Raw genomic sequence first — 12,317 nt, forward strand, 5'->3', positions numbered from 1 at the left:
CCAAGGCTCCTTCGACAGCACCTTCCAAACCCACCACAACTACCATCTAGAAAGACAAGGGCAGCAGACAGATGGGAACACCACCTGGAAGTTTCCCTCCAAATCACTCACCATCCTGACTTGGAAATATATCGCCATTCCTTCACTGTCACTGGGTCAAAATCCTGGAACTCCCTTCCTTACAGCACTGTGGGTATACTTACACCACATGGACTGCATCGGTTCAAGATGGTAGCTCACCACCACCTTCTCAATTAGTAATGGGCAATAAATGCTGACCCAGACAGTAAAGCCCACATCCCACGAATGAATAGAAAAACCACAGAAACCACACAAAGTTAGCACTCTCTTTCAAGCTATGTAAACAGACCCCTATTGAGCTGAGTCCATTAGACATGCTTAGTGCTTAACCAAACACTCATAATGAGGTCATCTGGAAAAACAGATATCTGTTCAAACTGCATCTGTTGATAGAGTTTCCAGGTGGTCACATTATGAATGCTTGGCTGAGCTCCGAGATTGACTAATGGAGTCAAACCTGGAGACAATGGAATAATAGTCCAGTTGAAGTCTAAGTAGTGTTTTATAAATATTTAGTGTAATGCTCTATTCTTTTGTACTCCAGCATTCATTTATAGATCCTTTTAAACTAAAAAGCCTGCTTTCAGAGATCTATGAAGTATATTATGCTAATCTGGACCAATTTACATGAACCATTTCAGGGAACAGACCCTTCGACAATTTTGGCCATGACCCATCTATGTAAACATTGCCAATACAAGAAGAGGCAGCTAAATTCAGTTTGGTCAATCAACTCTAGTTCAGATCCAGTCACATCGAATCCAATTCAAGCCAGTCAACAACCAAACCACACCCAGTCCATGATGGCATCCATTTTCCCTTATGCTTCTGTGAAGTGCCTTTAGACATGTTTCTATATTAAACATAATGTGTACATACGTGTTAGATGCCATTGTCACAATAGTAGGAGTTTTCTAGGAAATTTGAACTATACAATGTTACGATGGCTGATAACACATCTATGAAATCCCCTTACCCAACAGAGAACAGATATGACAGTACATAAATAAACCAATACCTTGATTGAATAAAGGAAGCTAAAGCAACTATTTAAGTTGTTATGGTGGAAAGGAAGGGAGATGAGTGTTAATCCCAGAAAAAACAAAAATCACTGTGGAATTAGTTGGAGCTATGATCAAGGCATGGAAGGTTTCAGCCAAAAAATCATTGAATTTTGGTAGGCTGGCCATTGCCAGTGCTTCCACTGGGCTCTGCCAGCAAACATCGCAGGCCCATTCATCACCTGAATGGTAATGTGGTGGAGTGAATCTCCTGCCTGTTATAAAACATTAATGGGGCATCCTATCATTAGATCCAAATTGAGGTCAGAGGGCCGAGGGCTACAGCTCTTGGTAAAAATATCAAGTCCAAACCTAAGTTATTGGGTGTAATGGTACAGGTTCTTCAACATTAATAATTGTCTAAAGTGCTAGAGGGAGCAGTCTCCAAACTCGCAGACAATACCAAAGTAGTGGATATAGGAAATAATTCTGAGGACCAGAGAAAGCTGGAATGCTAATGTGGAAACATGGGCAAAAAATGTTGCAGATGGAATTAAATATCAATAAATCTGTGGTGGCATATTTTGTTTTTTTATGACTTTTGTTAATGCTGATTTAAGACATTTTTTATATTGCAGGTACCTGAATGTGAAATCTCTGAAACTGGCACATCAACAGACAGAGACATGTGTCCAAGGGTGGCGAAGATGACAAATCCAATCAGCAGACTCGTAAGGCAATTAAGAAAACCGACAATGATGGTATCTGTGTAACAGTCGTTGTGGAATTTATTGTATGATGACAGTGCTGTTGTGCCCCCCAGGGACACCGACAGTGAATAGAAAATTTGTGTTGTAGCATCTTTCCAAACCTGATAAAATACAAGATAGAATTTATTAGCAGGGGCAGCCATTCTCTGGGCTCCTTTGCGACAGCTTCACATTTACAAATATTTTGCTGTCCGCTCTCCTCCCAACACCTCTTGTAAAGACATTGACTGGTTTCAGTACCATAGCTCAAGGTAACCATCCAGTATCCTGGCCATATGACCACTACCCATGTAGGTAACTTGGTCACATTATCATTATCCATTTGTGAACATAGTGTGAATGAACCAAGAGTTCAGGAAATCCTAACAAACCCTAACACTGCTGACACATGCCCATGGGCCACGTGAGTTGCTGGATCGTCGTTAGGCATGGGAAGAAATCTCATTCTTTTGCTTTCTTTAAACAGAAAAGAAGCATGGGCTACCATAATCCTGATGCAGGTCACTCAGCACAGGCCAGGGATTGATCTTTGAACCTTCCTGGTCAGCTTCAAGTTTAACTGCAGGCAGATGTTTTTTTTTACAGGTGGATGGTAAGTTGCATGGTGCAGCAGTAATCTGACCTAGGCTATTTAAAACTCCATGTCTCATGAGTATGCTGCCAGTTCAATTCACTTCCTGACCTGTGTTGGTCGTGACCAGCAAGGAGCCTCTGACCTCTGGCGGATTGGACAAGCCCTGGTTATGACAGTACTTGTGTCACCTACTTCCACCTCTGTAATATTGCCTGTTTCTGCCTTATCTCAACTTACCTGCTCCTGAAACCCCCATCCATGCTTTTGATACCTCCACTGTATATTGCAGTGCTCTCTGACTAGCTTCCTAGCTTCCACCCAACATGAAATTGACCTCATCCAAACCTCTGCAACCCAGATCCTAAATTGCGCCAAGCCCCCCATTCACCCAGCACCCCTGTGCTTGCTGACCTACATTGATTCCTGGTCTGGCAGTGCTTCAATTTAAAAATTCTCATCCTCATTTTCAAATCCTCCCTATTTCTATAAACTCCTCCAACCCTTGAACCCTCCAGGATATCTGTGTTCATCCAATTCTGGCATCTTGCACATCCTGAATTTTGTTCGCCCCCAGCTTTGATGCCTATGTCCTCAGCTGCTTAAGCTCTAGAATTCCCTCCCTAAACCTTTCTACTTCTCTGCTCCTCTCTCCTTCTTTAAGATGCCCCTGGAAACCTACCCTGTCCTAATCTCTCCTTAACCGCCACAATGTCACTTTTTGTTTGATTAGTTTCATTCAAAGTACCCTGGGATGTTTTACTATATTAAAGGTGCTATACAAATGCAAGCTGTTGATGTTTGGATTATTGTCAGTGTGTGAGGAAGAAGATTTCAGGAGGTGCTCATGGGAGGGAAAGGTGCAAGTGGAGAGGGTGGTGGAAACCTGGAACAAGGACAGGCTGCTCCATAAGGGAAGGTAAAAAGATATATCTTTTAGGGTCCCTTCTTGTCCCAATCCTTATAACTCGTTCCAGCCAGTGGAAAAGCCACAGTGGCCTCTTCACTCAGGGCAGGATTAAAATTGTACTCAAGTCTTGAGATGCAGATTGGTGTCCGATGATGCTATGTAAAGAATGACTCCACTGGCTTTGAGCGCGGATTAGCCATCTATATTTGAAAATGGCAGCTTACAGGATCCAAGAAGCTTTAGGACAGATTAGTAAACTTTACAATTCTAACAACCCACCGACCTGGTTTCTAAAAAGTACACAGGGTTAAAACCACCCCTTTTGTTTCTCTGTTTGCCTATTATTGATGAATTCCCTGTGGGAGTCTCAATGCTCAGCTATGCTTATCAGTGTGTAAGCCAACTTCCTCATTGGCCGCGTTCACTATGAATTGTTGGCTCCATTCTCTTCTGTGGCATTTGGTGGTTTTCCAAGGGTGGGGCTTAGACACATTCTTGGAACACAGTAGAGCAAGTGTTACTCCACATCTAGCCTTGGTAGAGCTGACCTGGGAACACTTGATCTCTGGGAAAGTGCTCCATTTTCATTTATTTTTATGAGTATAAGATTGACAGTCATAATAATGTTAATATAAAGATAGCCCAGAAATTACAGTTATCAATTGTGGCAGATAACTGTTTCCATTCCTTTATCTGTTATTTTCAATGGTTAGCCTGTTTAAAGAATGCAGTGTAGGTTAACACCTGCATTAAAACAGCAGTCAATCTCTTATATTCTTTCATGGGATGTGGGTATCGCTGGCAACACCACCATTTGTTGCCCATTACTAATTGCCCTTGAACTGAGTGACTTGTTTGGCCATTTCAGAGGACAGTTAAGAGTCAACCACATTGCTGTGGGTCTGGAGTCACATGTAGGCCAGACCAGGTAAGGATGGCAGATTTCCTGCTCTAAAGGACATTCATGAACCAGAAGGGTTCTTACAACAATCGATGGTCACCATTATTGAAACTAGTTTTATATTCCAGGTTTACTGATGGAATTTAAATTCCACCAGCTGCCATGGTGGGATTTGAACACATGTCCTCAAAACATTGGCCTGGGCCTCTGGATTACCATTATGCTGCAAGTGTAACAAGATACTCATTAAAGACACAAAGGTATTAAGGGAATAATACAACCAGGTGCTCCCACTCTACCTGCTAAAATGTGGGGGTCAAAAATCATAATTTAATCTTTAACACAAGGGACAATTAAAACTGATTATTAGTTTCTTAAGGTAAAGGAGAATGACTGATCTGGTATTCCTTTTAATGAAGAATAATTTGAGGTAGGAACATAGGAATGGGATTTGGCCATCTGGCCCCTTGAGCTTGTTCTGCCATTCAGTGTGATTGTGGATGGTCAGCGAATCAGCTCCATATATGCACCTTTGTCCCATATCATCAGAATATAAAAATGTATAAAATAGGAGTAGACCATGGGCAGGATTTTATGACAGCAGGATTTTACGTTCCCAGTGTCATTAATGGGGTTTAGAATGTCTCGCCGTATTCCATGGCCCTGTCCCTGCTGAAACGGGGCCGAAAATTCTGCCCCATATGACTTGTCAAGCCTGCTCTGCCATTCAGTACGGTCGTGGTTGATCTTTAGCTTCAACTCCACTTTCCCAACCACTCCCCATATACATGAAAACACTGAGAGACCAAAAATATGTCTAGCTCAGCCTTAGATATACTCAATGGTGAAGCATCCATAACCCTCTGGGGTAAAGAATTCCAAAGATTCATAACCCTTTGAGAGGAGAAAATTCTCCTGAATTCAGTCCTAAATGAATGGCCCCTTACCCTGAGACTGTGCCCCATGTCCCAGGTCTCCAGCCAGGAGAAACAACCCCTCAGTGTCTATCCAATTAAACCCCTTCAGAATCTTGTTTGTTTCACTGAGTTCGCCTCTCTGTCTTCTAAACTCCAGAGAATATAGACCCAATAAATTCAGCTTCTGATCATAGGAAAACCCTCTCATCCCAGGATCCAATCTAGTGAACCTTCGCTGTAATGCTGCCAATTCAAGTGTGTCCTTCCTTAATTATGCAATCCAAAACTGTGCATAGCACTCCAGATTTGGTCTTATCAAATCCCTGTACAACTGTAGCAAAGCTTCATTATTCTTATACTCCAAATCCCTGTGCAATAAAGGCCAATGTGCCGTTTGTATTCCTAATTGTTTGCTGTATCTGCATGTTAACTTTCTGTGTTCCTTGTACAAGTACACCCAAGTCCCTCTGAATATCAACATTTACAGGTTTTAAGCTTCTGAAAAAAATATCTGCTTTTCTATTCTTATGACAAAGTGAATAGTGTCACACTTACCCACATTATACTCCATTTTCCACCTTATTGCTCACTCACATATAGTCTCTACATCTCTTTGCAGCCTCTTTGTGTCTTACTCACAGTTTGCATTTCCATCTCACTTTGTATCATCAGAAAACTTAGATTCATTACTCTCCATTTCCTCATATAAGTCATTAATATAGATTATAAATAGCTGAGGCCCTAGCACTGATCCTTGCTGCAATTCACTAGTTATAGTCTGCCAGCCTGAAAATGCTTGTTTTATCCCTACCATTTACTTCCTGTCCATTAACCAATCCTCTATCCATGAGCCTTATCTTATATGTTAACCTTTTGTGTAGCACCTTATTAAATGCCTTTTAGAAATCCAAGTGTACTTCATCTACTGGTTCCCCTTCATCTATCTTATAAGTTACGTTTTTAAAAATCTCCAATAATTTTTGTAAACATGATTTCCTTTTCATAAAATCATATTAACTTTGTCTGATCATACTATGATTTTCTAAGTGCATTTTTAAGGCTTCCTAAAGAACAGATTCCAGCATTTTCACTATGACTGATATCAGGCTAACTGGCCTATAGTTCCTCGTTTTCCTGAATAGTGTGATACATTTGCTAAATTCCAATCCAATAGGACATTCCTAGAATCTAGAAGATTTTGGAAAATAATAACCAGTACATCCACTATCTCTGCAGCTATCTCTTTTAGAACCCTAGGATATAGACGATTAGATCTTGAGGATTTGACAGAGTTTAGTCCCTTAGGTTTCTCCAGTACATTTTCTCTGCTGATATTAATTTCCTCATTCTTTTTAACCCCTAGGTTACCCTCTATTTCTGGTATGTTACTTGAGTCTATCTTCAAAACAGGCACAAAATATTTGTTCAATGCTCCTGCCATTTCCTCATTCCCTGTGGTACTATCTCCTGTTTCTGTCTCAGTGGGACAAACACTTATTTTAGCTATTCTCCTTTTCATGTACTTGTAAAATTTCCTACAATCTGCTCAATTCCTAACCTTCTTACTCTATATTTTATTCTTTCCCTTTTTGTCAACCTTTTGGTGGCCCCATTGTTTCTAAAACACTCAATCAAAATTATAACAATTCTTTGCCACATTACAAGCCTTTTCTCACTCATTTTTCCAGAACTGCTTCATCCAATTCAGGATCGGAGGAGTCAGAGCCTGTCCTGACAGGCAATGGGCACTAGGCAGGGTACACTTAGGATGTCCATCACGGAGTACACACTCTCACACACTAAGGGACAATTTACCATAGTCAATCCACCTAACCAGCAGGTCTTTGGACACTTGGAGGAAACCAGAGCACCTGGCAGAAACCCAGCAGACATGGAGGGTACATGCAAACTCCACACAGACAACTGAGGTCAGGATTGAACCCGGGACCCTGGAGCTGTGAGGCACAAACATTTTCTCTCAATCTAATACTGTCCTTAACCTCTTTAGAAAGACACAGATGGATCTTCCTTGCTGAGTTTTTGTTTTTCAACGGAATGTATTTTTATTGAACATCTTGAATTGTTTCCTTAAATGTTTCCCACTGTTTATTTGCCACCATATCATTTAGCCTATTTACCCAATCAATTTTAGCCAGCTCTCCCATCACACCTCTGTAATTGGCTTTCTTTAAGTTTAAGATTCTTGTTTGTGATTGGGATATGTTGCTTTCAAACTTAATGTGAGATTATTTTTTATTTTTGTCACTATTTCCCCAGTGAACCTTTTACTATGAGATTACAAATAAGCCCTTTGTTAATAGTTCTGGGTAACAGAAATCAATCAATCTCAGATAATAAACTGACAACTGACCCCAAAATCAACTGCCATTTGTGGAAGATAGCTCCAAACTTTTATTGTCCTTTTTGTGTAGAAGTGTTTCCTAACTTCACTCCTGAAAGGTCTGGCTTTTAAAATATGCCTCCTAATTCTCTAGCCTCCCCAACCAATCAAAATAGTTACTCACGATCTACTAAGATAAAAGCAAAATACTGTGGACGCTGGAAATATGAAACAATACAAAAATTGCTGGAAAAACTCAGCGGATCTGACAGCATCTGTGGAGAGAAAGACAGAGTTAACATTTCAAGTCGGTACTTCAGACGCTTCTTCAGAACTAAAGAGAAGCAAAAATATGGTGAAATATATACTGTTTAAGGGGGGTGGAACAGGTGAAGCTGGATAGAAGGCCAGTGATAGCTGGAGGCAAAGAAGAGATTGTAAAAGATGTCATGAACAAAAGGTCGAAGGGGTGTTGATGATGGTGATACTGTCTAAAGGAGGTGCTAATGGAAATACATTTTAAAAATAATAATAGAAATAGGTGGGGGAAAAAATATAAAAATAAATGTATGAGAAAAGGGGATCAAAGAGCGGTGAGGATGGAGGAGAGAGTTCATGATCTGAATGGCAACTTTAGATCATGAACTCTCTCTTCCATCCCCCCCCCCATGTTTGCTCCCCTTTTTTAATACATTTATTTTTTTACATATATATTTTTCCCACCTATTTCTATTGTTATTTTTAAAAATGTATTTCCGTTCATTGTTTTATCCCCACCTTTCAGCCTATTTCAATCTTTTCTCCCACACCATCCCCTCCCCCCACCCCACCCCCATTAGGGCCGTCTGTCACTTGCTCATCCTGCTTTTTACACTTAATGTCACCATTAGCACCTCCTTTAGCCAGTATCACCACCATCACCACCCCTGCGACCTTTTGTTTATGACATCTTTTGCAATCTCTCCTTTGCCTCCACCTATCACTGGCCTTCTATCCAGCTTCACATGTCCCACCCCCCTTTAAACAGTATATATTTCACCACATTTCTACTCCTCTTTAGTTCTGAAGAGTCTTACGGGCTCAAAACATTAACCTTGTCTTTCTCTCCACAGATGCTGTCAGACCTGCTGAGCTTCTCCAGCGATTTATGTTTTTGTACTCACTAGCTGCCTCATCTGTTCCCCTTAATATCTTGAAAACCTGTATCAAATCACCTTTCACCTTCTAAATTCCAGGAAATGCAATTGAAGTTTGCATAACCTCTCCCCATAATTTAAGCCTTGGGAGTCCAGATATCACTGCAGTAAATCTACATTGCAAAGTCAAAATATCTCTCCGAAGGTTTGGTGTCCAGAGCTGCTCACAGTATAGTCTAATGAGAGCTTTGTATAGGTGTAGCATAACTTCTACTCATTTGTACTCTAGTCCTATAGATATAAAGCCGGGCATTCCTTATTGATTATTTTCTGTACCTGTTCATGACATTGCAGCTGGACCTCCAAGTCTCTTTGGACCTCAATTTCTTCTAACCTTTACTATTTAAAAGCACTCTGTCCTATCATTTTTAGGTTTAAAATGGATAAACTCATTTTCCTACACAGAAATCCATTTGCCAGATTCCACCACCCACCCACCACATTCACTTAATCTATTAATCTCTTTGTAACTTTGTTTCCATCTGCATTGTTTACAATGCCACCTATCTAGTGTCATCAGCAAACTTAGTTGATGAGTTAGAGAACCTCATATCTAAGTAATTAATAAATGTGGTATTGCTGAGGCCCCAACATCAATCTTTGCAGTATACTGATGATCACAGCCTGCCAATGAGAATATCTGCCATTATCCTGACTCTGGTTCAGCAGCAGGAGACAATCTCATGGCAAGATCAATAATTTGCCCTCAATTGCATGAGCTTTGGTTTTGTCTAACAGTCTGCTGTGAGAAACTTTATCATATCCTTTCTGGAAGTCCATGTAAAATCATAGACATTCACTACTACAGTCACCTCTCCAATAAATCCAATCAGGTTCATCGGGCATTGCCTACTCTTTACAAATTCATGCTGGCTCTCCTTGATTAGCTGAATATATTCAAGGTATTCATTGACTTCATCCTTAGTTATAGACCTGGGCAATTTCATGGCAGCAGATATTAGGTGAACTCACTTTTCTTAAGTAAGGGAGGGACAGGTGGGATTCTAAAGAAATCATTCTAAAGAAATCAAGAGAACTTTGGAAATTTATAGTTATGGCTTCAGCAATATTCATACCTACTTTTGTAAAATCCTAGGGTGGAAACCATCTGGATCCTGGGGACTTATCACTCTACTGTCATTATTTTCTTCCTTACTGTTAATTTGTATATCCTAATGTTGGTGACTCTCCATCACTGATTCAATATTAGTTTCCTTAGGATGGCCAGCATGCTATACTCTTCTGCTATGCCAAATTCTGATGCAAAATAATTATTTTCATTTCTTAAATCAGCATTATCAGTTTTTAAGGGACTGTCATCATTCCTAACCAACCTTTTTTCTCTAATATTTTAACTGGTTTTATGTAGACTTTGATAACTTTTGCAATTTTCTCTTCATACCCTACTTGTATTGTTCTTGTTATCCGTTTCTCTCCAGTTTGCCAGGAACTGCATTTTTGTATGCTTTTTCTTATAGTTTTATGTTGTCCTTTACTGTTTTAGTCATCCTTCATTTTTTTTGATAAGTGGGGTTCTTTCCTCTTAGAAGTCAAAGCTAGCCCCATATCACATTCAATTTGAACACCTCCAACTAATCTGTTATTCTACCCTTGACAGATTTGGCCAGTTTACTCTTCTCAGTGCATTGAAGTCAGCCTTATCCAAATCTAGAGCCTAAGGAGCTGTTTCACATTTCTTCCTATCAAACACAATATTGAACCCATTATCATTGCTATTAGATAAATTAGGCTGTTAACTGTATCTGCTTCATTACTCCTTATTAAATCCAGGTTGGCCTGGCCCCTTGGTGATTTTGGGACATATGAAGCCCTCAGCTTCCCCTCAGCAACAGGAACCATGAATCCTGCCGTTTCTTGAATTCATAATCTCATCACTGTCATGTCCTCTCACTCCCACAGTAATTTCATCTCCCTGACACATGAGCGGGCAAGGTTTGGGTTTGCTACCTCTCTAGCCAGGTCCCAGGCAGCGACAGAGTTGTGCGGGTGATGACATGGGCTGGTTAGAAGGCCAACCTTAGTTCTAAGGGACATCAGTCCAGTCCATGGTTGTTAGGCCCCCAAGCCTTCACCCTCACCCCCCTCACCTTCCTCACCACCCTGCCACCCCATGCCCCTTCCATTCCCCTCCTACCCCAATGTCCCCTCATAACCCCATGTATCCTCCATGTTTCCACCCCCTATGCTCCCTCCAAGTCCCTCATATTTCCCCTGCCCCCTCCATGACCTCAAGGTATCCTCCACAACCATGCACCTAGTATCCCCTAAGTACAGACATCACGAGCCATGTCCTTGAAAAAATTAACCTCTTGCAAACTCATAAAAAGTCAATTAAACACCCACCTTTTCATACTCCAGTGACTAATCCTCTAGTGTGATTGAAAAAAACTTAAATCTCCTTCAGGGTTTATAAATTTGTGAAAAAAATAGCAAATCTTTATTCAAAAAGCAAAGACAGTTAATTCTATTATAACCTCATAAAACTGTCCATTAAATAAAAAATGCAATCCCCTTTACTGCTCTGTAAACAATCCTCTGCTGATTTCAGTCCATTAATGTTCTTTGAAACTCAACCAAGCATTCATAATAGACACAGCTGTGTTAACAAACCATTAGAGATGAATACAATAGATCCTTTTGAAATTGAAGGAAGAGATGGCTAGGTTTTTTTCAAAGCTACAGCAGATGGCCTATCAATAAAATTAGTCTGGGAACATATGGGCATTTTTTTCAAAGTCTCTTAAATCTGGAATTTTAAACCTTTTATGAAAGTACAATAATATAAATACTATTTTTCTGGTTTATTGTGAAGTAGGTTTATGGTATAAGTATAGGTGGTTCTGGCTGTGTGATTTATTTACATTTGGAGTCAAGTAGGCCGCAAGATTTAAATCAACAAAAGAAGCTAGGTGTACAAGTGTGCTTGACATGCTAATGAGTTTACACGGATGCTGGCCTAGCATGTAAGGTGTGAAAGGAATTTGCATTTTTAGATAAAGCAAGGATTGATTGGGTTTCAAAGGAATGTTAGTCTGTTTACAAACTAGGCAGATAAGCAAAACTAAGGAATGTGTTTATTTTTCCCAAAGGTTATTGACAATATTGGTATATTATGAGGAAGATGCAGTTTCAAAGACATATGGAACAACAGAATTTACATATTAAACAGAGAGAAATATATATAATTGAGAATGAAAGGATAGAGCCATGTAAGATCTAACAGGAGTGTGTGAAACAACCCTCAAGAAGCCTCCAGCCATTTGTGTATAAGTCTGCTATGTAAAGTATTGAAGTTGGGGAAGCCATTTGGAATGCCACTGTCAAGTGGATATTGTGTTAACTTGCTGGTTTTCTTTTAAATCTAAAATCTATTTTGGACTGTTACCTTAAAGGGGGTGTGTAACTGAAAGTCAGGTTAATTAGGAATTTTAGGAGTTGTTATAGTAGTAAGTAATTTTTAGTCTTATGTAAGTGTTTGAAATCTTTTATTTTGTAAATAAATATTCTAATTTAATTTTTAAGATCTCTAAACATGTAGGTGGACTCATTACCCCTGAATTCAGTGCACACATCTTCTCATAATAAATACAAATTTTAAAACTGTTCTA

At 39.8% G+C, this 12,317-nt stretch overlaps 1 protein-coding gene across 1 annotated transcript in view; it reads right to left on the reverse strand.

Annotated features, from left to right (window-relative positions):
* The window catches only part of LOC121282436 (sodium- and chloride-dependent neutral and basic amino acid transporter B(0+)-like), a 66,458-nt gene that overhangs the window by 9,569 nt on the left and 44,572 nt on the right, over positions 1-12,317 (reverse strand). The window contains exon 8 of the mRNA XM_041196148.1: positions 1,725-1,953. Within this exon, the coding sequence (XP_041052082.1) occupies positions 1,725-1,953 (229 nt within the window). The remainder of the gene's footprint in view (positions 1-1,724; positions 1,954-12,317) is intronic.

Source organism: Carcharodon carcharias, chromosome 9 (assembly GCF_017639515.1).
Source record: "Carcharodon carcharias isolate sCarCar2 chromosome 9, sCarCar2.pri, whole genome shotgun sequence".
Lineage (NCBI taxonomy): Eukaryota > Metazoa > Chordata > Chondrichthyes > Lamniformes > Lamnidae > Carcharodon > Carcharodon carcharias.